The sequence below is a fragment of the Podarcis raffonei genome, chromosome 3 (genome assembly GCF_027172205.1).
Source record: "Podarcis raffonei isolate rPodRaf1 chromosome 3, rPodRaf1.pri, whole genome shotgun sequence".
NCBI classification, from domain to species: domain Eukaryota; kingdom Metazoa; phylum Chordata; class Lepidosauria; order Squamata; family Lacertidae; genus Podarcis; species Podarcis raffonei.
The window spans coordinates 57323694-57351123 of NC_070604.1; the positions used below are offsets into that span (position 1 = coordinate 57323694).

Consider the following 27430-nt stretch of genomic DNA (forward strand, 5'->3'; position numbering starts at 1 on the left):
ATTTTCTCTAAGCCTCATATGAACTTGGGTACAATAAAAGTTGTCTAGCGGAAATACTTCATTTGTGCATAGTCTATTTTCCCTGACTGTATATTGGTCTTCATTGCCATACAGCACTCAACCTGTATATTTCACTCACAGATACCTCTACCCTCATTTTCATATTGTCCCGATTCATAAGCATTTTACCAAGTCAGCACTGCAGAACAGAAGAAACTAGCTGATTATTTTACCTTAAGTGAATCAGAAAATGTAGTATCTTACCTCAGGCCAAAGATATGAGACTGCTCATAATTGAACAATGAATGAATTTTAGCTTCTGTGTTCACAATTATAAGCCTGTCAATGATATCCTGAAATATAAGCACCAATTTTATTAATATGTGACGAGCACTTTGAGTAGACAACATTATTACTCAACCATTTTTATTAAACCACATTTTTAAAGTATATGGACAAGTATATGATTTGGTTGTTACATTTCCTCACAAATAGCTCTTAAACTGGCAACAGGCAATTCAGCAAACTGTTCTTGTGTTTAAAAAGTAAGTATTTTCCCCATTTCATTCCAGTCAGTTTCTCTGACTCAAATGAAAACAGAATCATAAAAATAGTCATTATCAGATACTCTACATGTATTTAATACCCAGTGCATTTATCTTTAAATCTATGTGTACATCTGGGGAAAACAGAGTGAATAAGTATAGAATAGAATTCCTATAAAGGAAAAGTGTTCCTAATTGGAAGTTTACTTCCTTAAACAAGTAAATTTATACAACCTTGCTAATGTGAGATTGTAAGTAATCCACCAAGAATAGAGACTTGGCAACATCTTTTGATTTGATCTTACATCCAAAGTACTTTGACACCTCAAACAGCTAACCAACTCCCTCTACACTGAGCGAAAACACTTTTGCCCAGCTGTAGCAGCCAAGAGTAAGGTTTCCAGTTTCTTTCCCAAAACCTCAGAATAAATGTGAATAGCCAAAGGGGATTTGACCCTATACTATTTATTTCAAGTCAGATCATTGGTCCATATAGCTCAGTACTGTCTGCACTGACTGGCAGCAGCTCTCCCAGTTTCAAGCAGGAGTCCTTCCCAGCCCCATATGGAGAGATCAGGAATTGAACATGGGGCCTTCCATATGGCAAGCAGATGCAACTGAGCAACAACCCTTCCTTAAATGAGAGGCATAGTGTGTTTGCCATGGTAGCAGGGGAGATCATAGACATTATGCTACCTGAGACAAAAGACAAGATAGCATATTGCATGGTCAGACTGGCAGTAGAATTTTATTTCAACATGATGACAGAGTAATGCCCTTCACTGCACCAGAGAGTAGCAGGCTAGGTTCTGGGCACAGAGCAGGGTTACAAAGCACACACAGCTGTATCTACTTCCTCCCTTACCATCTTTGGAGAGCAGGGCAGGTGATTGGCTTTTCACCATGTAGAGTACATGATTTTTGGTTGTTAAATGTTTATAGTGTTCAGCTGAAGTAAGAATTAAGTGGATGAAGTGGTATAAAGTGTGCAAAGAAAGTGTGATGGCTGAATGAGTAGTATCCAAGTATGGTTCTTGAATTCCTGATTTGTATTATTCATTATAAGGATACTTTTCTGCAATATTGGTGTGTGTGTGTGTTTTAAAGATAATATTGCAATTATGTTGCATTCTGTTGCTGTATTTTGCTGTTGTATTATATTGATGTATTTTGATGGATCCTTGTTTTGTATAAGATTTGCTTTTGTTTTTTATTTTACATTGTTTAGATATTTGTTATGTTACTTAAAACAAACCAGCTATAGTCACATAGAACTGATCTAAGTCCTACTACAGAGGGATAGAAGGATAAAACTGTCATGAAACAACCCAATGCAACTTGATCAACATTACACCATTACATTCTGGTCAAAAGGAAGAGCAACAGAATGAACCATTTACATCAAAATCATCTACAGTGATGGCAACACAGGCAGACATCTGCTTGACCAGACAGCCCACATATGCATCACTGGAAGTGGGAAGAGCCATCCCCAAGATTCAGGAGCTGTCCTCAAAAAAGAAAGGTCACAGACACCTTTATGGTTAAATTATCTTCAGGGATGGCATAAAGCACAGCAACACCAAACACAGTAATGTCTCTACCCTGGATATCCCAAGTGGGCCACAGGTAAAAGACCAAGAAAAGGAAAATCACATTCCAGTTCAGGGAACGTCAACCTTTTTGAGGCAGTGGGTGCATATGCAATTTTAAGGAAGTGCTTGAATGCCAGCCACTAAATGGCTGCCACAAGGGCATGGCGTAACACAAAAATGGCTGCCATGTCTAAAAGAGCAGGAATACAAAAAGTATTCAACCCTTCCCTATCAATGAAGAAAAGGCATGTGCATCAGTCACCACCATGCTCACTCACAGAGGAAAGCTCTTTGCACCTCTCCTCTGCTCAGAGTAGAAGGCTGGGTGTCCAATCCTGGCATCCAATGAAATGTGGGCATGTCTGAGGGGGCATGAGGAAAGGCCGAACCAATGCAAACACAACCTGAACAGGAGAAGCATCGTGCATCGTGGATTTTTGAAGGAATCTTATTGAACCCTTTCTCAAGAACCATAAGAGGTGCTGCTAGGCAGGCTGGCACACACAGGTGCCAAAATTGTGGCTCTTGTTCTACTTTGACATTGGTTATAATTCAATATATCTATATTTCTTTAGATATGCAAAAGATTTTTATACATATACAGATTTTATATGATATAAAGAATAATTTTATTATAATCAAATCCATTGCTTACACTTGAAAGAAGAGATTTGTCTTTAGACAAGAGAAAGCAGCATCTGCAGATTATTATTTAAGTATTACATTTTCCTGTGACTGTAGGAAAAATAGATTCACACTGAGGACACTGTGCATATACTGCCCTCATGCTGCATGCAAGAAAGAAATGCTGAAAATGTACTCAGAACCTAAGCAGCAATAGAACACCAAACCCATATGAAGCTTCTTATTTTTACTGAACAGATTTGTAAACCACTCATCATATGATTGTCAAAAGGAGATACAATAAGAAAGCAATAAGAAAACATTAAATCCATTTGCAAAAAGAGCTTGTTTCATCAGAGCAAAATAACCATTCAAAAGAGCTTTTCAAAAAGGATTGAAAGCCAAGCTACTTACTATAATATCTGTAGGAACTTCACGGAGAGAATATTCTGGTTTATTAGGTATCGCTTGATCACCTATCAGTTCGTAAACAGCAGGGTAGGATAACAAGTTTATCAGAGCTAGAAAAGACTAAAGCAGGAAATGGTGACACAGTAAACAAAATGATTACTGGCATTTCGTTCCAGCAGGTGTTCTAAATGAATTCTGATGTTATAGTTTTAACACATTTTTAGTCTTATTGTATCAAGTCTTCTGTACACTGCTTAGAGGCTACTGTCATTGAGTTATACAAATTGTCAAAATAAATAAATAAATCTAAAGCCTGTTACAAAAGCCGTTAGTACTACTTTGGTCTTCACAAATATGATATATAAAGAGTGACCTTTTATTGGACCAACTCCTATCAGTGTGGGTGTTTTCAAGCTGTAGCGTTGAACAGAATGGAAAGGTAAGTTTGCATCCCAGGCAGAACAGGGCTATTTAAAGATAATTAAAGACATTTGCAGAGCGCCTACTGTGGAAAAGAAGGCGGAAAGGAAATCTAATGCAAACAGCTGGAATGAACGCCCACTGCAAATCACAGACATTAAAGCAATACCAGTTGGCTTAGCCTTTATAGGAGCAGGGGTGGGAAAATGGCAGATCAAGCAAGGTTGAATCCAGGTATAAGGAAACAAATTGCATTGAGGGCTGCCACAAATCCAAACGCTGCTGCCTTTAGCTAGAATCTCCTTCAGTGAAGCCCAGACTACATTTGCACTTTAAACCTGGAGGGCAAACCAAGGCAATACAAGTCTAACTACAGGGACACTACCTTCCAGTACAGTAACTCTGCACCATGGCATTGTACTGACAAGAGTTAGCATAGCACAGCCATTATTTTCCAATTAGACCATTGTAGCAGGCTGGATAATCCCCTGCTTTAGGACAGGCATGGCCATTCATAGACTAGGCTGCTGAGAGCAAATAGGATGAGCTCTATGTATAGCAGTTTCTCTCTCAGCCTGAATAATGTATATTTAAAATATACATGGCTATGCTCAACCCATAAGATCACTGAAGAGTGATATTGCTGCATCACACAGAGATAGAAAAAAAGATTGTACAATAAAATGCAGGCAGTCTAGGGTGCTTCCCAAAGGAACAGCAACTACATTATGAAGTAGGAACAGTCACTTAGTTTTTATTTCTCAAGATATGCTTGTTTAAATTCTACCAAAGAATTACGTTGAGGTGGTGATTATTTGCAAGAAGTGTGGATTGTGACTTTTATATGGGTACTGTTTTATTCTGGATAATTGTCTTTATATGTAGTTGTTAGTAATTATGTTTTGTATTATGGCCTCTGGCCGAGGTAATAAAACTGATTGAAACATATTCACTGAATCCTGATGCGATTATACGTAACTCTTCTCAAACTGATTTTGCTCCTCTTCTTTAAGCTGCTAAACTTCCAAAATATTAACACTAAACAAAGTTAGCACTTCTTTTTCTTTTTGAATTCTGGAGTCAGTCTCTATCCTTATTAGCAAGTTTATCAAGAACACATCCTCAATAAAAAGCGTATCAGAGCATGGTACGGCAATCCCATGCTAATCTTTTATTGTTTCCCCAATACTCTACCTTAGCATAATACATAATTTACAACCAGCAAGCTACAAGCAACTTAAGGAATATCCCAAGGAAAATGTTCTGCTTCAGATAAAAACTATATTCACATATTAATGTGCAAAAGAAAATTCAAACCACCTTCTGACAGCTCCGATCAATGGGATCAACTGGTGTTGATCTGGGATGAGTTACTCGGACATCATCTCTTCCACACTCTAGAACACCCCACAATTCGGTAACAAGTGCTTTTATAAATCCTAGGAAGAGAGTATTTTATTCACAAGGACTCTGTTATATTTTATAGCAGAGGTCCTAGCAAACGTTATTGGACAGGAACCACACTGAGAACACTTTCCATAAGGGTTAAGCTGATAATGCTACCACAGCTCTTCACTAATGAAACTATCCTCTTTCATAACATGCACAATTTCTAACATGGTGTCTTAATCTGTACTGTTTCACACCATAATAGATAGGAACAGTTGGTGCAGCCACCTCCACATTTCAGGTGGGGGCTCTGTTTGGTTCCACATGGACTTTGCTCTGGAACACTCAGGGCCTCAGTGGGTGGAATTCCATGTAGCACTGGGGTGTGCACATGGGAAACAAGGCCGCTCGTGCAATGGGACTTTCCCACCTCTCCAACCCCAAAGCCCTCTAAACCTGTTCTGAGGGTTTCCCCAATCCTCCAGGGCAGGTTTAGGAAGCCCCGTTGAAGCCTTAATCCCACGCACACAACAATTTAGTTGAATCCCACATCATGATCTGACATTACATGACCAAGCATGGCAGCATCTTTGGGCTTGAATGCTCCTCTCCCTCCTTCCCTTGCAAAAAATTTCTCCCTCATTTCCTTGTTTGATGCAAATCACGGCTTTTGGAAAACCATGGCTTGCCTTTTATTCAGACGAGCAAAGTAGGGAGGCATTTGCAAAGTGGAGGATGGAGAAGAAACAGATTTTCAAATATATAATGCAAAACCATGGTTTGGCATTCTGTCTGAACTGTCCCATACAGAAGCACAAAGACAGGATGATAGAATAAAATAAATTATTTGCTCTGATGCTTGCTGACAAAAGTCAAAGCTATAGACACAATTCTAACTATGTCAATAGGAGTTAAGTCCTACTGAATTCAGTGGTGCTTGCTCTCCGGGAATTGAGATTAGGATTGCAGCCTTAATTACCAAGATTTATTCATGATAATCTATACAAAAAGTTACCTGAACTCTGCAGAGCTACAGCACCTGCAGCTGTTGCAGCTACTTGCGATACAATTGCTCCATAGCCAAACTTTTCAAATCCACAGACCTAGCACAAACAAATTATAACAAACCATAAATTTCAAGGGCTCAAACACCTTAGCTATACAGGAGGAACACAGTTTATACAAGTTAAGAATAACGGTGCTTTTTACATATTGTTTGTTTTGGAACAAACAATTAATTCCATAACCAAATGTATCGTTAACAAGCATCACCTAATTAACATTCTGATGCTATTATACTGCTTTAACAGAGAAAGGTTATAGCATAGGCAATAAAGACTGCTCAGGCAAACTAAGTGATGAAAATATTGTTTCGTGTGTGTGTGTGTGAATGATTATACCTACTTGGAGGTTTTTTGTGAACCTGTTGAACATGAAAGTCACACACTCGTTTACTGTTCCTGTATTCTGCAGCAGCAAAAGCCCTTTAGGTGTAGCTGCAAAATTTAGCAAGTCATCCAACAACGTCTCTTCCAGTACAATACTGGAAAAAAGCAAACAGATAAAAACTAAATTAAAGTACCCACAAACAAACAACAACCACCACCAAGTAACCTCTCCCCCAATGAATAAAGGGATTCTTTTAGTAATGTTTTGCATAAAAGGCTCATTTGTTATAGCAAAGACATAGACTGGTCTACCAGTATATAATTTCTGTTAGAAAAAATGTTTCCATTCAATATTGCTTACACTACTCAATTCACCATCTGGGTGCAATTAATTCATTTAGAAAAGCAGCTGTATATCTGTGCTTGTTCTACCTACGCGACAGCTGTCTCCCCCTGAAGGTCTAAAGCCCTTCTCTTGGATCTAATAGGTTTGTCTGTTAACTCTTCTGACACATTTCCCTCCAACAATGATACCCTTTCACCATATACAAAAGAGGCCGAGAGCAAAGCAAGAGTTTAACTCTATTACTCTTTTGATTATTTGCTTAAGTTTCTACTACCCGACAAAGAGAGAAACAAAATAGGTAGTAAGGCAGCAAAGCATAATGGTGATAATGCCAACTCAGTGAATTGCACATACAAGCAAACTCTTCCCTCAGCAGGCAAGGATCCACAAGTTGCACCTATTGTTACTGACCATAGGATGGTGCTAGCTGTGCTCACGGTACCCAATCCCTAGTTCTTAAGTTGTTTTCCAGATCATATATATGCATGCTTACCTACTGAGAGTTCAACAGAATTTACTCCTAAGCATGCGTATAATTGTATTCTAAGGTTCAGTGCAGATGTAATGTGAACCTGCTACAAACTCAGGTCTGCAAATTTGGCAGCCTGAAGAATACCCACCCCCTTGCTTTCCTTTGTTTGCCTTAATTACATTTTAATATCATTAATTGCTACATTCAGATGATCAAATCTTGAGTAATCGGCAGGCAGGCCCTTTGCTCCCCCTTCATGTGAACATAGATGCAAGCTAGGAAGCAATAGTCAACCATAACTTCCATTACTTTCCCATTACTTTCAATAATTAATGGATTCCAAATGAGACAAAACCTAAAGCTTACTTACACTTGCTTTTCAGAACCTGGCTTCTTTAGAAGCCATTAACCAAACTTCCTGATTCTGATGTAACATGAAGCTCTGTTTAACTACAGCTTCTCATCTTGTTCATTTACTTCTGCAAAGGAGCAACGTGTGGAAACATGAAGCTTGTGAATATCTTCATTCGTTAAGCTATGGATCGATTATCTGAATGTGGCCAGTTACATAAAATGCATACCTCGCCCTTCAGTATTACAAATAATGTAAAACAATTAAACACAAAAATCACATACAAGGCAACAGAAACAACGGAACAGTAAAATCATAGAAGTCATATGCCTAACCTGAAATTGTGGGGGTACATTGAGAAGGGCACCTGAAGATGATCTTGGCGTACAAAAAATCTGTGGGAGAAGGCAGTCCTAATATTACACCTGCTCCAACACTAACCCTAGTTAATGCTAACCAGGTTCCTTCTTAATACAGTTCTTAGCAAATCTATGTGATATTCTGGTAAGTCTAGCTAACACTACCCATGATTAGCATTTGTACGGATGTAACAGAAAAGTGTTATTAAAGGTGACAAGGAGAGAAAAACAGGTGATATCTGTGTTGGAGTGGGATGCGGCATTGGAATGCCTGCTCCCAAGGCTGGTTTTTAGTAGGCAAACCATAGTTTGCAGCAAACAAGCATTGCACCAGCAAGGGATCTACTATTAACCCAAACTTTGTTCACCACTCTGAAAGGCCTGGAAAGAAGAAAACACTAGAGCAACATAATCATCCAATGAGAAGAGAACATACAGAAACCCACCTAAGAATACCCATCTCTAAAACTGAATTCTTCACTGGGGAAAAACTCTTATAGAAAGTGAAATCTGAACTATAGAGTATCTCTAATATTGATATAGGTATCCAAAAGCTACCTATATTCAGTGAGACACACACATTTTGAGGCTACTAATGTACCACAAATTTCTTTTATATTAGTACAGTCATGGGGAAAAGAATGTGCACCCTCTTTGAATTCTTTGAATACGGAGACATAACAACAATCATCTGTTCCTTACCAGGTCTTAAAATTAGGTAAATACAACCTCAGATGAACAATAACAAATGACATATTACACCATGTCAAGATTTATTTAACAGAAATAACGGCCAAAATGGAGAAAACATGTGTGAAAAACTAAGTACACCATTACTGCATCCATAGGAATTAAGAGGCCAAGTAGCAGACAGATGCTGCTAATCAAATGCACTTGCTTAATTGATCATCAGTAAATGTGCCCACCTCTATAAAAGCCAAAGTTTTAGCAGTTTTCTGGTCTGGAGCATTCAGGTGTGTTTTAACACATTGCCAAGGAGGAAATATGGCACAGTGCTCTTGGAGAAGCAAGTGCTGCTGCCCATGAAACTGGGCTAAGGGTTCTAAGGCCATCTCCAACCAATTTTAAGTCCATCATTCTACAGTGAGAAAGATTATTCAAAAGTGGAAAACATAACATTCAAGACAGGTGCAATCTTCCCAGGACTGGATGTCTTAGCAAATTCACCCCAAGATCAGACCGTGCAGTGCTCAAATTGCAAAAACCCCAAGAATTACATCTCAGGCCCTACAGGCCTCAGCTAGCACATTAAATGTTAAAGTTCATGACAGTACAATTAGAAAAAGACGGAACAAGTATGGTTTGCTGGGAAGGGTTGCCAGGAAAAAGTCTCTTCCCTCTAAAAAGCACATGGCAGAACAGATTAGTTCAGTTGCATCTTAACAAACCACAAGATTTCTGGAACAATGTCCTTTGGACAGACAAGACCAAAGTGAAGATGTTTTGCCATAATGTACAGTGCCACGTTTAGCAAAATCCAAACACGGCATATCAGCACAAACACTTCACACCGTCAAGCACGGTGGTGGAAGGGTAATGATATGGGCTTATTTTGCAGCTATAGGACTTGGGAAACTTGCGGTCATTGAGTCAACCATGAACTCCTCTGTATACTAAAGTATTCTACAGCCAAATGTGAGACCATCTGCCTGACAGCTGAAGCTTGGTTGAAATTGGGTCATGCAACAGGACAAGGATTCCAAGCAAACCAGCAAATCTACAACAGAATGGCTGAAAAAGAATAGAATCAATCGCCCCATCAAAGTTCAGACCTCAGTACAATTGAAATGCTGTGCGGGACCTTAAGAGAGCTGTGCATCAACAAATGCCAGCAAACCTCAATGAACTGAGAGACTGATAAAGTCCTACAGAAAATGATTACTTCAAGTTATTGCTGCTACAGGTGGTTCTACAAGCAACCGAATCGTAAGGTATACTAAGTTTTTCACACATAGCTTTTCCATTTCATTTTATTTCTGCTAAATAAATCATGACACAGTGTAATATGCCATTTGCTATTGTTCATCTGAGGTTGCATTTACATAATTTTAAGTCCTGCTAAGGAACAGATGATTGCTATTATGTCTTCATATGTAAAGCCACAGAATTCAAAGACGGTGCACTTCCCCCCCCCCATGACTGTATGTTTTAGGCATGTTAGGTATTAAATTGTCACATGAGAGCTGATATATCAATTATGTTTTAATCCAAACTTTTAAAACGTTGTTTCAAAAGCTATTAAACGTGATTTTATATTATACAATGCTTACTTTTTAAAAATGCATTTATATGCTGCTAGATTTTTTTTCTATGGAATTATCATTGTAAGCAACATAATTTTTAAAATAAAGTGATTGCTGTCTTATAGTCTGACAGTAAAATGACTCACTTCATTTTATAAATAGTCAGTGGGTGCTGACATTACAAAAAAGAAAAATGCCTGTTGAAAATGATTTAAACCAATTGTAATTAATATATACCCATAAACTGTGGTGTCTTCATTGCCTTGGCCAATACATCTTGCATGGAAAAATGACAGCTTATAAAAGCTAAACAGAATTTATAGCCTGTTTCAATTTGCATGTTACATGTCATCATTATGAAAAAATAATATGCCAGATTCCCATTTCTAGGAATATAGACTTAGGGAACAAGTGATTGAAAATAAAAAGTATGAAGCACTGTATTGACACATGGAATTCAGAAGTTCTTAAAATGCAGAAACCACATAAATAATAATTATCTCTATAATAGTAACATTCAACGGTGAAAGCTGATAGCTACACACACCCAAAGAAGAGGAAAGATGTTCATATTCAGGAGAACTACATGCTATGCAGAAGTAGAAAAAATGGGGGGGGGTCCCTAAAAGTGGACATATTTGCACCCCAACCACTGAAACTGCATCTCATGTACCATGTGCCTGCCTCACCCAGGTCTTTTCCCATGTGAGGCTTGCACGACAGATGTCAAAAAGCCACTGGAAGATTTCTTTCTGAATGTGTTAAGAATTGAAAACGAAGGAACAAGAAAAGCAACAATAACATTAGTAAACAAAACGGGGCTGGGGGCAGATGAAAAAGAGGAAGCAGATGTAGCTGACAGGAAGAGTAAGACTGAAAATACGGAGGACTGATGAAGGCAGAAGTGACAACATACTGGACAGCTGAAAAGCAAATGAGAGGGGAGGGATGGAAATCACAGTGACAGAGGAAACAGAAATCAAAGAGAAGAAATGGGAGAAACAATACGGAGTGAGGAAGACAGAGCGAGCAAAGGGAAAGGGAAGCAAGAGGCTGTGCGAGCCACTAAACTGTATTTTATTTTCCCATGCAGAACTTTGCTGTTGCCTCTGCCTGGTAACAGCAATACAGCTTTATCAGAAAGATTTCTCGTTTTTAAATGTTACCTAATCCCCATGTTGCAGCTTTGAGGACTTTTCTCATGTATCTCTGAGCAGGTAACCCAAACTAGTACTTACAAGCTCTGTGATTCTTGACTTGTTGATGACACACAATCTGCCCCCGCAACGGGCGTTGGAATTCTCTCCGAAAGCAAACTAGTCTGTCAGAAATGAAAAGCAAATTACATAAATTTACTGTTAGCAACAGTAGCAAATCTAAATTATGATCGCTAACAACATAGTACGGTAAGGATATTTGATTAAGCATCAGAGACATCTTAAGGGGAGACATATCTGCAGATTGTCGGAGGGCCTCTCTCCGAGTGCCTACCACCATTTCAGATCCCAGCAGTGACATTACTGCAGTTATCAGTCAACATTGCTTGGCCATTGTTGGTGGGGGTGCTGCAATGACAATGCTGTTTCTGCTGTCTGATAAACCCACTTGTGTGCAGGGGTGATGGTGGGTGCCTAGATCCCAGACCATTATAGCGCCACTGCCAGATATGCCTGTTAAAGAAACCTGCCAGCTACCTGCTTCCAAGCGTGCTTTACCCAATTGCAGCAACACTGCAATGCACCAGAGAGCCAAATGGATGCTTGGATCCTTCACCACTTACATTAATAACCTAATAATAAATCCTGATACCACCAGATAAACTAGCTTGCAAATGTGCAAGGTGAGAAGCAGCAGCTGCTGCAGCAACCACCCGTGTGATAGTGGGGCGCTGGGAGCTGACCAACTTATGGGCATCACGAAGTTACTTGGTGAATGTTTCTAATGTAACTCTTGGAACCAAAAGCAATGCATGCAAGAAATGCAGCACTTGACTTTTCATGACTAATGAAGATTAACAAACAGATCTACTTGCCAACTTTAAAAAATACTTCAAGCTCCCAACATCTATTCAAGCCTATTTCACATATAATATAAATTAGAATGCACACATCTGTATACTATACTGGCAATATTTCCCACAGCCTGAGAGGACAAGACTTGTCTATTTTTTAACTACAGCAGTACCTCGGGTTAAGAACTTAATTCGTTCTGGAGGTCCGTTCTTAACTTGAAACTGTTCTTAACCTGAGGTACAACTTTAGCTAATGGGGCCTCCCGCTGCCACTGCACGATTTCTGTCCTCATCCTGAAGCAAAGTTCTTAACCCGAGGTACTATTTCTGGGTTAGCGGAGTCTGTAACCTGAAGCGTCTATAACATGAAGTGTCTGTAACACGAGGTACCACTGTACACGTGCAGTGTTGGGATCCAAGAGAAATTGCTACTCCCCTTCCCTCTTTGCTATGCTTGTTACAAAGAGGGGGAAACTAATAATCATCTTTGGGTTATTATAATGTTAAGGTGCCACTTCCATGATAAAATCTGTACTACATTACATTTTCAGCATAAAAAGTACCCTTTGGGAACAGATGCACACACAAGCAAACATAAACATCCTTTGCATAACTTCTATACATATACTTTGTATAAACAAGGATAGGACTACCTTTTTCCAAGCCTCAGAAATAGATCCATGTAAATGGTAAGGTAGCAAGACCTCTAAGCCTTCGCAAGTACTATACATCTGGTGGCATATAAAGATGAAAGCACCTTTGAGCACTGGCAACATCTCAGACCCAGAAAGAACAGAAATGTCTTCATCAAGAAGCTTCTTTGTAAACTGAACGATAGTATGTGCACCCCTAAGGCTACAAAGAATGAAACATTTCAAAAAACAATGTTTTATTGATTCGGCAGAATTATGATGAAATAAAGCTTTTCAGTTAGTAATTGAAATGTTAATCCTTCTTCTGCTTATACAATATGCTGAGACTTGGCCTAAAGAAAGACTTACTGCCTATCATCTTCCCATGTAAGATGGGAACAAACATGTGCAAAACAAACCAGGAAGGCTTCTCTCCTCCTTCCACAGAGATCACCTATAAAACTGCTTTATTCTTAGTGAAGCTAACACATCCACCACGTTTTTGAGCAGCATGCTTAGGACTTGGTATGACTGTTTCTTAACAAATAAGCAACAGCAAGACCCAATCCATATTGAAACCATATTGTTGGAAGATGCTGCATAACTCTCTACACCACCACCTTCCCACCCAATTCATTTGGATTGTGGTCATAATGCAGATTATGACCCTTTGCCATAGCTGCTCTTTGTTAAGAAAGTGATATTGCATTTGCAAGTTTTTCCTTTTTACATTTTTTTTAAGAACTCCATTAGTTTTATATATGATTTATATCAACCCACAGGACGTAATCAATGATACCAGGTGCTAAATAGGTATGATCTCAACTATTTAGAAATGTTTGTGCTCATTTCTAAGACAGAGCAACCTGGTTGAGGGAAGGTGTATGAAGGCATTTATACTGCTGTGAAAATGGTGATGTATTCTGAGAAGCACACAATTTTCATATCTCCACATTTCCCAGGATAGCAGAAACACATCTTCAATTTAATTGGGAATATGTTTCTTTAACTATTTCCTCTTACATGCCACCTTCTCCAGAATGCTGTGGAGATGGAAACATTCCACTTCGATTGTTGATTAACCACAGTTTATGATATATGCAAATCATAAACTGTAGTTAAGTCTTAGCTACTACTGCAACAAGCCAACCTCATTAATCCAAGGTTTCCCACTGAATTCAGTAAACATTAGTTAATTCTACATTTGTATGGGTTCAGACACAATGTTTAATTGCGGTTAGTTTAAAACAGAAATGAAACCTTCTGATATCCTCTTATGGAGAGAAGGTAGGTGAGAGTACACAAGCCTGAGGTTTGTTGACATAACAAAAAAATCATAGTTTATCATTACAACCAAATGCAGTAATACTTTAAGCCAAGAAACAAAAGCATGACTAATGAGAAATAACATGAAAATTACAGTGTACGGACCATTCAGGTATTGCATGCAGACTGTTTTCTACAGGTGTGGGAACTATCTCCTTAGGTACATTTGCATAAACAACAAAACATTCAAGCTGTTCATTTTATAATTCAAATCATGGAAGCTTCTCTCAAGACTTATATACAACTAATTAGATATGACAGACAAGAACTTATTTCATAACACTGTTTTTGTTCTTTTAAAACACATTCTCTTACCTACCACCCTCCATGGCAGAGGGCTTCTCTCCTCCATAGAGTAGGAGTGAAAGACCATCATCTGCAGCAGCAATCCTTGCCAAAATATCAGCTATATATATTAGAGTTGTTTCAGGAGAATTTAGATGCACCTGCACATACATTTTAAAAACTCTGAAGATTAATGTTTTATAGAGACTTTTGTCTACAAACCTTGTGTAACTAAAGGCAAATTAATGTAACAAGACTGAGACATTCTTACATTATAATCCAGCTTATGTCAATGGAGCTTTGATTTTTATTTTGATTTTTAACAATACAGTTGTAAATGATACTGCTGATTTGTATTTAGCTAAAAGTAGCCGTGAGGATAAATCTAAATGTTAACTGACAAACAAGAACAGAAGAATCCCAAGTCCTTTCAAAATGAATTAACATTTATTTCAAATATAAAATAGAAACAGATGGGGCTAACTTCCAAAATAGACCAGCATGCCAATTCCACATTCCTTCTCTTACTGAAACAAGGATGGAAATCTATGACTCTCCAGATGTCAAAAGACTATAATTCTCAACATCCCTTATGATGGAAGCTGGAATCCAACAACTGGAGGGTTATAGGTTAGCTGCCCTTGACTTACATGAAATGCAGCTTTCTTCATAATCTTCCCTGTCTCCTTTCCCCACAAATCCCAAGCTCCATTTTTAACTTTGGCTCTTGTAATTCATTACAGCTTAGCCCAGTCAACAATATGTTTTATTTCACTGTGATGTGCACAGCTGTATTGAAACAGATACAGACACAATGGCCCCAATGCAATTCTCACTCTTTTGCAATGCACATCTCCATTCACTAGTTATACGCAAGACCACATTGTGCCTGACAATTAAATGGATCACAGCCATTACATTTTTCTACATTGAGTTTTATTCATGTTTATTTGAAGGAAATACAACCAACCTCTGTTCCATTCAGTAAATAATGTATTGGCTGAAGAAGTGCTTCTATCACTGTATTAGTATATAGACATTCAGTTGCACATTCTTTTCTCTCACAAAGAATTCCGAGCACATCAGTAATAAGGCCTGCTGGAGAATAATTGCCTGACAAATAAAAAGAGACTTGTTTCAAAATAGTAAAGAACAACAGAGTGAGCAACACAATCAGATAAAGGAAAAGAAACAAGTGATATTTCTTCCCTCTTGCCAAGCCCACCACTTCAAATACCCATCAGATGTGAAGAGTCATTCAGTTTTCACTTTAAATATGATGTCATGGTGTCTACAGACACAGAAATGATTAAGAAATATGGAAGTGAACAAACCTCTATTCACAAAGAAGAACATTAAAGAATAACAGAGCAAATATAAAGGGCAATGTTACCTGAATGCACTGTAAGAGTCTTTGGGCAATTTGGGGCGCAATAGATAAGACGAGTAAACATTACGACAAGGTCTGTCAAGGACATCAAATCTACAAAAAAGAGAATGGGAAAAATAACTTCCTGTTACTTATAATTTAATTAGCAACAACAAACGAATACCTGAATACAAATTTAAGTTAAATTGCTGTAGCTTTTCTTCCATTTCCAACTGCTTCACAGACAGAAACCATTTAATTTAATTTATTACTGGTAGAGCTATTCCACCAATGTCAAATAAACTGTTGGGTTCATGTTTTCCCTCCTGGAAAATAATGTAATCAAACGTTTTTTGTAACAGCCACAGGCCAAGGAGGACAGATGGAAGAATATTTAGATAATTGTGTAAGATGATAATGTGTACTTCTTCATAGCCATAAACCAACCTGCCTTGGAAAAACCATAAGTCAGCACTGCATGAATAAGTACAAGCGAGCCCCAGGCACTTGTCCTCACCCTCCTCTTCCAGTACAACAGCAGGAGGTGGAAAATAAGACAATTGTGGGTTAAATGACCTAGAGTTTTGTTGCATCCCACCTAGGGAAACTGATTAATTTAAACTATGCCATGTTTGGAGAATCATAAACTGTGATTCGATGCTGTCTTATTGCAACTAACTATAGTTTAAACTAACCAGAGTTCCAGTTCCATTGATATCAGTTCTCTTACTGAGCCATGATAACTTCCCCAAAGGAAGCAAAGTATTCCAATGCAATTCTGTCTCACATACCTGTCATTGTCTCCAGCAAAGAACTCAAAAGCAGTATTCTAATTTCCCCATTTTTCCACAGGTACATGCAATAGATGTGTCCATGCAAATTTGTGAACTGGCACACTAGCAGATCTGGTAACTTCCCTTCACTCCCAAGGTTTGGACATAACAATAAACACCAGTTAGTTGAAAACAGAAAACACATGCTTCCTTGAATCCTCCTCAGGAAAGATGGGTTGAAGAGAATAAAAGTGCATGAACTGAAGGTTGTTTACACTGCACTAAGCTATGGTCTAGCATTATGTCCAAATCAAGTCACCATGTTAGTTTTGATAAACATCTCAGCTTCGCCACTGTTACAGAAAACAACAAAGTTTTGTTATAAATAGGTTTTAAAAAATCCAGATAAAAATAGTGAGACAGGAATTTATGTGTGATCCTTCTATATAGAACAGCATGGGATAATGAACCAGGCACTTCAATAACTGTCCTGCTTACGTAATTTATGCCACATAATTTACACCCTGTTGTACAATCTCTTTTGGATACCTATAAGCCCTCTCCCACAAACATCAGAACCAAAGCTGAAAAAGAATTAGAAAAATGGCCCTAATAGAACACAATGTCATGTTTCTATGCTTCTGTGTTCTTTAACACGCACTTACCTTTTCTGTTTTTCAGCTGAATAGGAAAAAGTCTTCTGCCTTGTTTATATATCAACAATCTTCCTAAGAGGCTCAGGGAATGAACAAAATATATATACTGTAATTCTTTTCCAGTGTAAACATTCTTCTGTTTATTACCTTGAAAGACAAGACAGTTCATGTCAATAAACCTGTGCTGTCTCTTGCTTCATTCTTGTATACTAGAGTCCAAGCAATCACTGCTATCATGGGCAATAATGTATTTATAAAGAAAACTGCCAAGATCACAAAAAATGCAACCACCAATAAAAATTGGATTTGCCATTTCTAGGTGGGAGGGAAGCCTCACACAGTTGAAATGTTATTTAGAAATTCTGAGATAGAACATATTCTGAACATTTGTCATAAAAAGCGCTACTGGAACACTGCTACATATATTATTAAAATGTAAGCAAAAAAGAAGACTTCCAATAAATATATATTATTCAGCATATGGAAAAATTACTTACCATTATGCAATGTGGAGAAAGAATTAAACCTGCCTGTTTTATCAATCACTGATTCACAAGTTTCAAGATAGGAAACACACTGCTCAACAGATGCAATAATCTGACGAATAAAACAACAAGGTATAACAAAATTCACAGGAAATGCCTATTGCACAATTCCCTTTATTAATGAAGATTCACTTCACTCACATCATTAGCAAATTTGCATTTGACCCTTTTCACATGAATTTTGAGTTGGTAGAAGTACATACAGGCAGTAGTGTAAATTATAAAGTCTCTGCAGAACATCATATTTAGAATGTGAAACTGAACTTCCTAAATGGTCATATTGATAAACAAAAATCAATTAAGGAGTATGTAATATCTTAAGATATGTCTTGGTTCAGTTGTAATTGATATGTACTTTGTTCCTTGTATTGATGAGAAAGGATATTGACTGATGAAAAAACAGACTTACCAAAGATTTGTATTTTTTTTCAAGTAGCCTTAGCACCACTGTTCTGCTATAATATGCATGCTAAAATGACAAAACAGACATACATTACACTTAAAGCACTGAGTAAAAAATCAAAATGATTCAATTATTTTTCAACTGATTACAAGATCAAAATTGCACAATAAGTTCTGAAGCTAGTCCATGTTAATATATATTGGCTTGGAGACAGGTGTGTAGAGAAGCAAATAAGTGCTTTGTATTTACTGGAAAAATAGTTCAAATTGTCCGTAAACCTACAGCACTATTTTAATTTCATTTTGACTACTGCCTATTGACACCAAGGACAATTCTACCCATACTCTACAGCAGGGGTGGATGTTGCTGGATTTCAGTTCTCATTAGCCCTAGCCAGCATGGCCAATGGCCAGGGGTAGTGGAAGTTTCAGTCCAACATATGGAGAGCTCCCAATTCACCATCCACGCTCTACAGCATGGGTAGGCAAACTAAGGCCCGGAGGCCAGATCCGGCCCAATCGCCTTCTAAATCCGGCCTACGGATGGTCTGGGAATCAGCATGTTTTTACATGAGTAGAATGTGTCCTTTTATTTAAAATGCATCTCTGGGTTATTTGTGGGGCCTGCCTGGTGTTTTTACATAAGCAGAATGTGTCCTTTTATTTAAAATGCATCTCTGGGTTATTTGTGGGGCCTGCCTGGTGTTTTTACATAAGCAGAATGTGTCCTTTTATTTAAAATGCATCTCTGGGTTATTTATGGGGCATAGGAATTTGTTGTTTTTTTCTTCCCAAAATATAGTCCGGGCCCCCACAAGGTCTGAGGAACAGTGGACCTGCCCCCTGCTGAAAAAGTTTGATGACCCCTGCTCTACAGCCTTCTAAAACAAGGGGACGTTCCACATGCGTAATAGATTAAGTCATCTATTTCTTAAGCACAGTCCAGACACCATGCCTCTAAGATGCATTTCCATTGTAGGGATCATGCAATTAATTTGCTTATGGTGGGATTTAGTGTTACATCCATCATGTGCTAGCAGAGTGCTATAGTATTCCTGCAGTGCGAGTTTTTTTGGGGTTTTAAAATACAAGTAGTCCTCCTCCTGCCATGTTCTTAACTAGGTTTGGTTTAGTTTGAAATGTTACTGTGGGTTGCATTCTATCCTGGTGAGCCCATACCATTCCCAATAAGCCAGATGAAGGAGAAACCTGCAACCTTCCGTGCAATTCCTCAGAAATTGCAACTTATCTCATCTATTGCATTACACTGACACATTCAATATCAACCTCTTGAAGAAAAGGACTAAGAGGATTATTAGCTCAAGGCATTATCAACAAAGCAATAACCTTGAAGGACTAACAGAAGAAGCTGCAATCAGCAAAATACATACATTTGCTTACCATCCATTTTTTAAACCAAACAGCCTTGAGATCAACTAGAGCCAAGAAGTACACAGGATCCAAAGAAACAGGGTGGCTTGACTCACGCTTTGCTGACAAAAGTGACAGGGTACTCTCCATTATTTCTTCCATGTACCTAAATATGTTATAAAGAACGAGCTGTTAAATAAAATCCCAATGTTCATACTGATGCCCTTTGTATTTAGACTCTTCATCATTCAAAAAAGGAATTTGAAAAGGGAAAGAAATCAGATGCATTTTAATATTTTCTACTTTACTGTGAATATGATTTTTTAAAGTCAATAAATTGTATGTACTATTTTTATTTTGTATACACCAAAAGAAAGTCACCTTCAAAAGGAGATTAAGAAAGTTACAATGAGCAATATTGTGAGTATGTTTACTGGGGTACTGTGAATACATTTTGGAGTTAAACTGCAATAATAATTTAGAGTATGCAGAACACCATTCTCCATGCTTAAATATTGTGAAGACCAGTTGAAAGGGACCAGTTGAAAGTGATTGTGATCCTAAATCACCAAACAGGAAACAGAAGTGTCACCTGTAGAATCCAAATCAGGAAACCAGTAACTGGCATAGATTAAATAGCACAAAGAGAATAGTTGGTTTGGGGAGTTTTAAGTCAAGGTACTTTGTCCTCATAGACACAGATTGACTTATCACAGCAAGCAATGGAACCAAGAAACTTCACTATCAAAAGACAGATGAGTAGCAGTAGTAATTTCATGTTTAATAAATCACTGATTTTAGTAATTTAGCACAAAGAAATTGCAACAGGCAAATGAAAACTAAGGAAACAATTGGATAATTGTGACATACTTTTCTGGATGACGAATCCAAAAAGATGGTACTTCCCTCTGGTACTCATTTAGCAGACGTATCTATGAATAAAAGAAAAACAGCTTGTTTGCTTTTTTTAAAGTCTAGATGGGGAAAATAACTAAATTTGAAAAAGAAATATGGGAAAACTGATTTGTACCTTTTTAAGTAAACGGATTATATCTGGGTTGCTTATATCAATACCTATTGATATGGTAGGAACATAACTATCTTCAGAAAGGAAGTACATCTCTAAATACTTTGCTGTAAAGAGATAAATAATTGCCAAATAATTTAAGAGGCAAATTTTTAAAATGGTTGCTGGCTACAGAAAGCAAGTAACATTTCTCCATTTGACTTAATGAACTTACCCAAACTTATATACAGTTCCCTTGTCATATTTAGTGGAGAGGAAGAAAATGTCTTGGCATAGAATTTCAAAACTTTGTCCTGAAACAGTAAAAATGAAAGCTAGTTCATAAAATCTAAACAGAATTTCAATGTTCTGCATCAGCAGCAATGTTATAAAGAATATCTGACTTGTTAATTTATTTCATTTCATTTTTTACCCAGCATTCTTCGAAGGCGTTTCGAACTGTTGTCTTTCTGCCTCACAACAACTGTGTAAGGTAGTTTATGCTGAGAGACAATCAATAGCCCAAAATTACCTAGTGAACTTCATGAGTGAATGGGGATTTAAATCTGGGTCTCCATAGTCCTAACCTGATACTAACCACTATACCACACTAACTTCTGTAGCTCTAACATACACCAGATGCACCTGTAGACTTTTCATTCAAAAGCTGAAAATTATTATAATAACATAACTCCCTGTATTGACAGCTGAAGCACTTGGGCCTATATATAAACACACAAACAACAGGCTATACAGTGGTACCTCTAGATACGAATGGGATCCGTTCCAGAGCCCCATTCACATCCTGAAGCAAATGCAACCTGCGTCTGCACGTCTGTTCGTGCCACAATTTGCCGCTTCCACGTATGCGTGTGACGTCATTTTGACCGTCTGCGCATAAGTGAGCGGCGAATCCCAGAAGTAACACGTTCTGTTACTTCCGGGTGACTGCGGAGCGCAACCCGAAAGCGCTCAACCTGAAGCAACTTCAACTCAAGGTATGACTGTATACACTAAACACGTTGTATAGAGGCCATGCCAAAATGTACCTACAGGACCTCTCCCTCAATATCTGGAGTTACCTTGATGGGAGATCACACCACCACTGTATCAAACAATAAGATAGCTTATTGATATATTACTATATTGGAAGGCAGAAGGTTTGCTATAGTCCTGCAGGCTTTCTATTTCAGTGTTTACCTGAAGGAGCATCTCCACTCCCATCCTTCTGCCTGGACACTGAGGTCCAGCGCCGAGGGCCTTCTGGCAGTTCCCTCACTGCAAGAAGCAAAGTTACAGGGAACCAGGCAGTGGGCCTTCTCGGTAGTGGCACCTGCCCTGTGGAACACCCTCCCATCAGATGTCAAAGGAATAAACAACTATCTAATATTTAGAAGACATCTTAAGGCAGCCCTGTTTAGATACGTTTTTAATGACTGATGTCTTAATGTATTTTTAATCTTCTGTCGGAAGCCGCCCAGAGTGGCTGAGGAAACCCAGCCAGATGGGCGGGGTATAGGTAATAAATAAATAAATATTATTATTGATATTTTACATTCATTCAAAAAATGTGTAACACCACATAGCCCAAAGGCCAAATGAGACCCAGCAGTGCTCTCAATTTGGCCCGCAAGGCTGTTTTCCCCAAACCATGTCATATGAGGCAACAAGTGTGGGGCAGGTAAGGAAGTACTTACAAAGGAACAATCAGGAGCTTAAACTGAGCTTGCAATTATTCTTTTGCAAGCAGCGACGCTGTGATCACCCATCAGCACTGACAGTGAGCATGCCTGAAGTTGCCACCTGATGTTGTAATGGTATGAAGTGACTGACAGGTTGAAAGCTCTGTTCACCTATCAAAATGGCTTGTGGGGAAGCTCAGGATTCAGCCTACCAAATAGAAAAGCTTCCCGATCCCTGCGATACAACAGGGACAATTAAAACACTGCATATATATGCATGCTATTCAAGGAAGAAGTAGTAGTAGTTATAAAGAAAGATATACTTGACCTGCTTCATTTAAAATCCCAGTAGTCACTTTTCTCCATGGAATTTCTGAGAGGTACATAAAATCTTTGCATGTGCTTTGATTTTGCACACTATATAAATGAGGAATGGTAAAAAATAATTTCCTTACACTGAAACTGGAATCCGGATCTGAAAGTGCTGTTGCAAGATGTTTACGTAAATTAGCCCAACTCTCACAGTTTAATATATCAGATGGAGGAGCAGAACACAATGTCTGCATAGCTTCCTGACGCACCTGCAACATCAAGGTAAGATGTGGGTTTAAAAAATCACAAAGGGTATTATCATAATAAAACAGAAATCTTCAACCAATGTGATGATGCGTGCACGCACACACACACACACACACACACGATAAGGTAAAGGTAAAGGACCCCTGGACAGTTAAGCCCAGTCAAAGGTGACTATGGGGTGCGGCACTCATCTTGCTTCCTGGCTGAGGGAGTCAGCGTTTGTCCACAGACAGCTTTCCGGGTCATGAGGCCAGCATGACTAAACCACTTCTGGTGCAACAGGTTGTGTGTGTGTGTGTGTGTGTGTGTGTGTGTGTGTATACCTACACACACAACCAGTGGACCACAGAATCGTCTACCCTCCTCTATGTTTTCCACCTTTAGCTCTCCTGCACAATGCCTCCATACTTCTGCTTTCTAGATCTCTCCTTCCTCTTCCTAAGTCTCAAGCCCGCACTCGTATAAAGAACTAATAATCAATCATGCCCCCTCCAAATGAGACTATCCAAGTTCACTCAAGCAACGTGAGCTTAAGATGTGCTAAAATAAAAAGTATTGTCTAAGTGGGTGTGTCCATTTGCCTTTTAGACTCACCTCCTTAGGTTGTGCCGGATCAAGCCTTTCTACCAGTAGTTGCAATTGTTCTTGATTCATGAATGTGTAACTCTGTAACACATTGCAAAATGCTCATTAAGTAACTCATTAAATTAAAAAGATTAATAACTATAATAATTAGCTATTATTAGTGAAATAAAAATTATCTTTAAGGGATTCACATTATCTTAATGAAATATTAAGAGGGGTATTGTTAATTATCAAATATAAGGGGAAAATGTTACCTTTCTATTTTTAATAACCTTTCTATTTTTAATTATACAACATGTGATACCAACCATAACATTTTGTAGAAATAAAAGTAAGACATTTTGGAAAGACCTAAACTTTATAGTGTTGCTCCCAGTAAAAAAACCCACAGAATCATAGAACTGTAGAATTAGAAGGGACCCTAGGATCATCTAGTCTAACCCCTGCAATGGAGGAATCATTGAGAAGGTTTAAGTACATAGCAAACATTTTGAATATTAACTTTTATCTGGGAAGTAAAGTATTGTAATTAGGCTTAGTACTTAAATTGTATGGGGTGCATGTACACCTTTGGTCCCCACCCTGCACTCAGCTCTAACCTGTGGCTCCTAGAAGCTGTCAGAATGTGACAGCTGGCCAGCTAAACCAAGTGAAGATAGCTGATGGAATTAATGAATTAGGCACTTCCGCCTGCATGCGAAGACAGGCTCTGGCGTATTGAGCCCTAAGGCGGTTGTATGCCTCCTTCCAGCAACTCCTGCAGTCAAGCTGGTGTCAAATGTATAGTTCTGCTTTCCGTTGGGCCATAATAGCAAGGCCAAGAGTGGGGGTCTTGTCATCTGGGCAGCTCAGGACCTCCATACACACTGCCCAGGATGCATCTCCAGGAGGTCACTTCAGTGGTGCTAACACAGCAGTTTGACTACACCCCTGGAGGAGCACTCCATTGTCTCTCGAGACACAGATATACCAACAACAACTTAAACTGACTTCAATATTGTGGGTACCCTGTGCACAAAGCGGAGATGTGTAGAACTGCACTGAGGTTGATGGGAAATCTTAACGCTGTGAGAATTCTATGCATGCCCTCAGATAAGGTATTCTAACTTTCAGTGGAGATAATGCAACCCCATAAAAACCAATAGGCTTCCAGCCCTCGATCTAAATGGAATGGATTTTATCTATTGATTTTGCAGTAACAATCTAAAGAAAATATAGCCTCAACTGGCAGTGTAAGTCAGAGAAAAGAATTTCTCATTGATTTCATCAGCAACAAACAAGAGGAACATGAAGATGAAATCACAGAAACCAACTAGGGCTCTCCATTAACTCTAATGGGAGTGTATTTAGATATGACAGCTATTTTGGTGGCATAGCTCTATGTCATCAGGGAAGTAAGGCCCAGCCCAGGGGAGGATAGAATGGCAACTATGGCCAACTAGTCACTCTTCCATTCCTTACCACACCCGTGCCTTCCCCTTACACCCTTGTTGTTACAACAGCATAAAAGATGGTGGCCCCACAAGATTATTACATAGACTTGGCCATACCTGATTAAATGAAGAATCACTATCAGAGCAATTATCTGTATAGTAACTGCTGTGCTGTTCTGTTTTCACTTTCCTCTGAATTTCCTTATAGCGCATCTGATCTTCTTCAAACTTGTTAATTAAAGATTCAACTACAACCATCATAACATTCTTCAGAGAATGCATCATTTCTCTATACCTTCAGAGCAGAACAAATGTTATAAAAACAAGCAAGTTCACAAATCTTATTACACACAGGCTGAACTCCTAAGCACGAACATCAATGGGACTTAGTTGTGGGTAGGTAAGTACAGTCAATAGGAAGTGAATGGTCTCTTTTTGTGGGGGCTTTGCACTGGTAGCATTACAGTCAGAACAGAAACTTCTAAGGCGAAGCAATGGTTGGGAAGTTACCTTCAGATATGTCCAACCATACGAGAGGGAAACCATACAAATGTTAGTACCTATTCACTGAAGGACTTTTACACAATAAACTTGAAAGTGGAGACTTAACTGGAAAATAGAAAAGGTCACAGATTGCCATAGCAAACTGATTTACATTCAGATACAAAGCAACCAAGCCAGTATTGGGACCAAAGAGCAACAGAACAGGAAAATACAGTCTCTGTATTGCTGAACCACAAACCATATCTTTGGGAAACCTAGTCAAGGCTGCCTTGGGTGTTTTTAGGTTCTATATATTTTCTGACAAGATAAAGGTGCTGTTGTGGGCAGGTGGGGAATAAATCTGTTCTGGATGAAGCCACTATCCCCTGTAGGAGCAGATTCAAAGACTATACCACTTTTGTTGCTTGAGGCCCAAATAATCTCAGTTCTAGGAATGCCTATCTCCAGTTTAAATTGATGTGCCTTCCTAGATTGCAACAGCTTTGCTGCAGTGGTCCGTGCTCTGTTGAACTCTGGATTTGACTACTGTAATGCAATCTACATGGGGCTACCATTGAAGACAGTCTGAAGTTGCAGCAGAACACTATCATATTATACTTGGACTTTTGGAGGAAGAGAGGGCAACTAGCCCCATTGTATATCGGGGGGTGGGTGGGTTGTGTGGAGAGAGTCTCTTCCTTTAAATTCCTGGGAGTTTATCTTAGTGAAGGCCTCACTTGGAAAAACAATATAACTCAGGTGGTTAGGAAGGCCCAGCAGAGATTCCATTTCCTCAGGGTCTTGCGAAAGAACAATGTTAAACAACAATTGATGACCTCCTTCTACCGGTCCACAATAGAAAGTGTCCTCTCATATTGTATCACAGTGTGGTACGTTGGCTTGACAACCACGGAGAGAAAGTCTTTATAGAGGGGGGTGAACACAGCACATGATATCATTGGCTGTCCCCTGAGCACGCTAGATGACATCGTAAGGATTCGTTGCCTTAGGAGAGCGAGAAAAATTCTCAGGGACGATTCACACCCCGGCCAGCACCTCTTTAATCTTCTACCCTCGGGCAGGAGATATAGAAGTATAATCAGTCATACCAACAGGCTAAAAAACAGTTTCTATCTGTGGGCTGTTAGGCTGCTGAATGGAAAATAATATAGTGCAACTGACTTTCGGGGTTGGTGTGTTGTGCAACAAGCACACAGAGTGCAATGAGATTGAGTGTTGGGAGGGGGAGGCTCGGTTAATTTCATTGTACACAGGTTGAACACTGACAATAAAAGTATTACTACTACTATTATTATTATACCTATCCTTCTGGAATTGCACTAAATGCCCATTTGCTACCAGGCCCAACTCAAGGTGTTAATGTTAGCATATAAAGCCCTAAACAATTTAGAGCCCAAATGCTGGAAATACTGCCTCTTCCTGTATCTGCCTAGTCAGACACTGTAGTCTGCAGGGTAGGTCCTTAATGTGGTCCTGTCAACAGATGTATCAATGATGCAAGATAGGGCCTTATCCTTGGCAGTGCCCAGGTCATGGAACTCCCTCCCACTAGAGATACAGTAGTCCGTCCTCCCAGTGAAAAGGGAAAGGGTACTGTGAAGTAAAGGGTATATGGGATATTTATTTGTGCTTTTATACACTGCCTTCCTAATCACTCCCCTTTACAGTCTTAAAAAAGAAACCCATGAAGATTGAGAATCCTAAATAACAGTATCTAGCCTTGGGGTTTTTTTATATAAACAAGGACTACCCTACAGGAATGAACATAGCCTGGCATTCATCTGTGCTCTCTAAAAATTATTTCTTTGTGCGGTTGGCTCAAAACTGACATGCCATTCCTAAATGTAAATAAATGGCTTATTAAAAATACAGCAGTCCACACATTAATTTATAAAAGCAATTAAGCACTGATTAAGTAACGAAGTTTTTCACAATGACATTTCTAATTTCCTCTCACAGAACAAGGCCATCCACATATCATTGAAATTACTATTAAAATGTTCCTAAGATTGATCTCATCATTAGAGGTTCACTGAACTTTTCTACAAGGGGTCCTCCTTACCCTTGGTACTTTCACATTTGTATTGCAATCTCCCTCTGTCTGAA

General features: G+C 38.7%; 1 protein-coding gene across 9 annotated transcripts in view; it reads right to left on the reverse strand.

Moving 5' to 3' along the window:
• The window catches only part of TBC1D32 (TBC1 domain family member 32), a 66189-nt gene that overhangs the window by 33180 nt on the left and 5579 nt on the right, over window positions 1-27430 (reverse strand). For 7 of the 9 annotated variants that reach the window (XR_008329526.1, XR_008329525.1, XR_008329527.1 and 4 more), the window contains 21 exons: window positions 24938-25115; window positions 23397-23468; window positions 22679-22804; window positions 20777-20855; window positions 20566-20669; window positions 20406-20467; window positions 19566-19701; window positions 18172-18231; window positions 17715-17814; window positions 17227-17364; window positions 15813-15902; window positions 15390-15532; window positions 14450-14580; window positions 12830-13031; window positions 11404-11486; window positions 7878-7937; window positions 6389-6527; window positions 6000-6087; window positions 4916-5034; window positions 3179-3295; window positions 265-353 (listed from right to left, as the gene is read on the reverse strand). Coding sequence is in view for 6 of the 9 variants with exons in the window: in XM_053381797.1 (XP_053237772.1) it covers window positions 265-353; window positions 3179-3295; window positions 4916-5034; window positions 6000-6087; window positions 6389-6527; window positions 7878-7937; window positions 11404-11486; window positions 12830-13031; window positions 14450-14580; window positions 15390-15532; window positions 15813-15902; window positions 17227-17364; window positions 17715-17814; window positions 18172-18231; window positions 19566-19701; window positions 20406-20467; window positions 20566-20669; window positions 20777-20855; window positions 22679-22804; window positions 23397-23468; window positions 24938-25115 (2316 nt within the window). In the remaining 3 variants the exon portion in view is untranslated. The remainder of the gene's footprint in view (window positions 1-264; window positions 354-3178; window positions 3296-4915; window positions 5035-5999; window positions 6088-6388; window positions 6528-7877; window positions 7938-11403; window positions 11487-12829; window positions 13032-14449; window positions 14581-15389; window positions 15533-15812; window positions 15903-17226; window positions 17365-17714; window positions 17815-18171; window positions 18232-19565; window positions 19702-20405; window positions 20468-20565; window positions 20670-20776; window positions 20856-22678; window positions 22805-23396; window positions 23469-24937; window positions 25116-27430) is intronic. The other 2 variants (XM_053381796.1, XM_053381799.1) reach the window with 2 other exon arrangements.